The sequence below is a fragment of the Nanorana parkeri genome, unplaced genomic scaffold (assembly GCF_000935625.1).
Source record: "Nanorana parkeri isolate BGI_ZX_2015 unplaced genomic scaffold, ASM93562v1 scaffold559, whole genome shotgun sequence".
In the NCBI taxonomy this organism is placed as follows: domain Eukaryota; kingdom Metazoa; phylum Chordata; class Amphibia; order Anura; family Dicroglossidae; genus Nanorana; species Nanorana parkeri.
Genome location: NW_017306827.1, coordinates 410,204 through 415,182, shown reverse-complemented (window position 1 = coordinate 415,182; position 4,979 = coordinate 410,204). Strand labels below are relative to the sequence as shown.

Genomic DNA, 4,979 nt, shown 5'->3' with positions numbered 1-4,979 from the left:
TCCACATTACGATATGGCTCGAATACTGATTCCCAAAATGGCTGTATTTTTGGGCAGCTCCACCAAATGTGCAAGTACGTTCCCTCCTCAATACTGCATCTCCAGCATCTGTCCGACTTTCCTGGGATTATATGGTTAATTCTTTCTGGACATCTATACCATCTGGACATAATTTTAAAGTTTTTTTTCTTGATAGATTGAGGAGGTGACAGAGTAGTGTACCATTGTAAATATTCTTCCCCACTCCTCCCTTGATATATCTCTCCTCAGATCCTGTTCCCATCTCTTCATATATTTCGTATGTTCTTTGGCAACCTCCTCCCCCAACAGACCATAAACTACTGATATGACATGTGTAGTGGGCATATCTCGTACACATAATTTCTCAAACGGTGTAAAAGGTCTGTTCATGGAGTTACCTCCCCCAAGATGTCGCACATAATCTGAAACCTGTACTGCCTCCATCCACAATTTCCCCCTATTGTTTGCCTCTCTGGTATCAGTTCTTTTTTAATTTCTTCCTTTCCCTTCTCTAAAACCTGCCACATCTGTATAGGGGAGGTACTCACGATATTTATGAGGGTTCCCACCTGCATACCGGGTGTAAAATGTGGGTTTCCTATTATGGGAGTCAGTGGACCCGGTCTAGAAGATAAATTATATTTAACTATGATTCTATCCCATACTCGTAATGCTGATCTTACAAGAAATGGCAGATTAGAAATATGTAGTCTGTACTCTTTTGGCATCTTCTAATTTTACTATCTCTTTGTTTTGGCTATTATGCATCCAGTCAAGTATTCTTGATAATATTACAGCTTTATGGTATAACGCAAAGTCCGGCATGCCCAATCCTCCTCTTTATTTAGATCTCATTAACACTTTACCACTGATCCGTGGTGTTTTATTAGCCCATTACCAAACACACGAACCGCCTATGTTCGAGTCGAACTGTTGCTCGACTCAAACATCGAGCCCATCCCTACTAATATCATGCGACAAGAAATTGCAACTCTGGATACAGTCTGTGTACCCATCGCACTCAGAGCCGCTGCCCCAAAAATGGAGTCTGGGTGCAGCAGGTGTCAGCGGATGGCTTCTGACAAAATATTAGTAAAAGGATGGACACTGGCACTCCAAAGCCAGTTCAGTACGTGTTTATTAACGTACTAGTTGCAAGTAGAACACTCTAAACAATGTTTCGGGGTCTCACAGGATCCCCTTCATCAGGCAAACAAGTGATGCAATACAATTTTGGGGCGTTTTAATGTGACACTAAACTCAGCAGTTAAACTTTAAAAATTCTTTAAAGTACCTTAATTATTAACAAAAATGTACCTTATTTGTGTAACACTCAGCTGCAGAGGTTCAAATCATCTCTGAATTTGTGCGGACACTGTCCTTTTTTCTGTAGGGTGGCTACTTTTGTTCCCCATGGTCCCTGTGTGTGTTGTAAAGTAGCCACCACTCCAAGCTCACTCTTGTGATGGACTACAATAGTGAGATTGTAGTCCATCACAGAAGTGAGCTTGGAGCGGTGGCTACATTACAACACACACAGGGACCATGGGGAACAAAAGTAGCCACCCTCCACTAGGACGGACAGTGTCAGCACCAATTCAGAGATGATTTGAGGATCTACAGCTGAGTGATGCACTAATAAGATAGTTAGGTACTTGAATGCAATTTTAAGATTTTACTCCTGAGTTTAGTGCCACTTTAAGTAATATTGAGGCACAAAATGTGCATTTTAACATGTGTAGAAAAAAAACAAAAAAGGGCTATTGAATATGGTGGAAATTCGAACTGTCAATCACAAAAATAACAAACAAAACAGCATTTGTTTACCAACAAAAACAGCAGCAATTTAAAAGAACAGTATATGTAGTTCAGTAACTTTTTTAAATAATAAAAGTTTAGATGATATGTTCCTCAGTGTTTAGCTTAAGGTACACTTAAACTACATATTTAATATTCCCATTGACCAATCAGATTCCTTTTTTATACTCCCAGCCCCAGGTAATAAAGATGAAACCTGGTTGGTGACGGTGAAAGTTCTCTGGTTTTCAGGAATATTGATGTAATATTACCCACACGGCACTAGATGTCGCTGCATTTCAACTCGAATAAAGACGCATGCGCCGCAATTCCCAGTGAATCGAGTGCCTATCGGGTAGTCAAGAGTTCCACATTACGATATGGCTCGAATACTGATTCCCAAAATGGCTGTATTTTTGGGCAGCTCCACCAAATGTGCAAGTACGTTCCCTCCTCAATACTGCATCTCCAGCATCTGTCCGACTTTCCTGGGATTATATGGTTAATTCTTTCTGGACATCTATACCATCTGGACATAATTTTAAAGTTTTTTTTCTTGATAGATTGAGGAGGTGACAGAGTAGTGTACCATTGTAAATATTCTTCCCCACTCCTCCCTTGATATATCTCTCCTCAGATCCTGTTCCCATCTCTTCATATATTTCGTATGTTCTTTGGCAACCTCCTCCCCCAACAGACCATAAACTACTGATATGACATGTGTAGTGGGCATATCTCGTACACATAATTTCTCAAACGGTGTAAAAGGTCTGTTCATGGAGTTACCTCCCCTAAGATGTCGCACATAATCTGAAACCTGTACTGCCTCCATCCACAATTTCCCCCTATTGTTTGCCTCTCTGGTATCAGTTCTTTTTTAATTTCTTCCTTTCCCTTCTCTAAAACCTGCCACATCTGTATAGGGGAGGTACTCACGATATTTATGAGGGTTCCCACCTGCATACCGGGTGTAAAATGTGGGTTTCCTATTATGGGAGTCAGTGGACCCGGTCTAGAAGATAAATTATATTTAACTATGATTCTATCCCATACTCGTAATGCTGATCTTACAAGAAATGGCAGATTAGAAATATGTAGTCTGTACTCTTTTGGCATCTTCTAATTTTACTATCTCTTTGTTTTGGCTATTATGCATCCAGTCAAGTATTCTTGATAATATTACAGCTTTATGGTATAACGCAAAGTCCGGCATGCCCAATCCTCCTCTTTATTTAGATCTCATTAACACTTTACCACTGATCCGTGGTGTTTTATTAGCCCATTACCAAACACACGAACCGCCTATGTTCGAGTCGAACTGTTGCTCGACTCAAACATCGAGCCCATCCCTACTAATATCATGCGACAAGAAATTGCAACTCTGGATACAGTCTGTGTACCCATCGCACTCAGAGCCGCTGCCCCAAAAATGGAGTCTGGGTGCAGCAGGTGTCAGCGGATGGCTTCTGACAAAATATTAGTAAAAGGATGGACACTGGCACTCCAAAGCCAGTTCAGTACGTGTTTATTAACGTACTAGTTGCAAGTAGAACACTCTAAACAATGTTTCGGGGTCTCACAGGATCCCCTTCATCAGGCAAACAAGTGATGCAATACAATTTTGGGGCGTTTTAATGTGACACTAAACTCAGCAGTTAAACTTTAAAAATTCTTTAAAGTACCTTAATTATTAACAAAAATGTACCTTATTTGTGTAACACTCAGCTGCAGAGGTTCAAATCATCTCTGAATTTGTGCGGACACTGTCCTTTTTTCTGTAGGGTGGCTACTTTTGTTCCCCATGGTCCCTGTGTGTGTTGTAAAGTAGCCACCACTCCAAGCTCACTCTTGTGATGGACTACAATAGTGAGATTGTAGTCCATCACAGAAGTGAGCTTGGAGCGGTGGCTACATTACAACACACACAGGGACCATGGGGAACAAAAGTAGCCACCCTCCACTAGGACGGACAGTGTCAGCACCAATTCAGAGATGATTTGAGGATCTACAGCTGAGTGATGCACTAATAAGATAGTTAGGTACTTGAATGCAATTTTAAGATTTTACTCCTGAGTTTAGTGCCACTTTAAGTAATATTGAGGCACAAAATGTGCATTTTAACATGTGTAGAAAAAAAACAAAAAAGGGCTATTGAATATGGTGGAAATTCGAACTGTCAATCACAAAAATAACAAACAAAACAGCATTTGTTTACCAACAAAAACAGCAGCAATTTAAAAGAACAGTATATGTAGTTCAGTAACTTTTTTAAATAATAAAAGTTTAGATGATATGTTCCTCAGTGTTTAGCTTAAGGTACACTTAAACTACATATTTAATATTCCCATTGACCAATCAGATTCCTTTTTTATACTCCCAGCCCCAGGTAATAAAGATGAAACCTGGTTGGTGACGGTGAAAGTTCTCTGGTTTTCAGGAATATTGATGTAATATTACCCACACGGCACTAGATGTCGCTGCATTTCAACTCGAATAAAGACGCATGCGCCGCAATTCCCAGTGAATCGAGTGCCTATCGGGTAGTCAAGAGTAGATGATAGTTGATATCGTGGATCAGGATGCGGACTGGCTGCGGAATGGCTCTGTCCAGGGGACTGAGGTGCTGCCAGCGAGTGCTAGCCTGGGTGCCCGTTGTCATCATATCCCTGATTGTACTTTGGTCGTATTACGCCTATGTGTGTGAGCTTTGCCTAGGTAAGCAGAAAATGTCTTCACAAATGTATTTCTATGCGATATATAATAATGTACACTCCCTGCAGCCGGTATAGGAGGAAGTGACATTTCCGCCTCATTCAGGTGTTGTGATTTCAGACATTGTATCTAAGCCGAGATCGGAGGAGCTCATATATCATCGAGGACAGGAGAGAAGCCTTTCTTCTGTCTACGTAATAGTTTGTATTTTATTCTGCAAGGAGATTTCATTTGGACTGCTCAGTATGGATCAGTACTACAAACAGAATCAGAATATTGTTCATCACAGCAACATATTGACAATCGCAGGACACTATTGACAATCGCAGGACGCTATTGACAATCGCAGGACGCTATTGACAATCGCAGGACGCTATTGACAATCGCAGCACGCTATTGACAATCGCAGCACGCTATTGACAATCGCAGCACGCTATTGACAATCGCAG

General features: G+C 40.9%; 1 protein-coding gene across 1 annotated transcript in view; it reads left to right on the top strand.

Moving 5' to 3' along the window:
• The first annotated feature begins 4,350 nt into the window (after window positions 1-4,350).
• Window positions 4,351-4,979, top strand: part of ZDHHC15 (zinc finger DHHC-type containing 15) — a 36,363-nt gene continuing 35,734 nt past the window's right edge. The window contains exon 1 of the mRNA XM_018562063.1: window positions 4,351-4,533. Within this exon, the coding sequence (XP_018417565.1) occupies window positions 4,398-4,533 (136 nt within the window). The 5' untranslated portion in view covers window positions 4,351-4,397. The remainder of the gene's footprint in view (window positions 4,534-4,979) is intronic.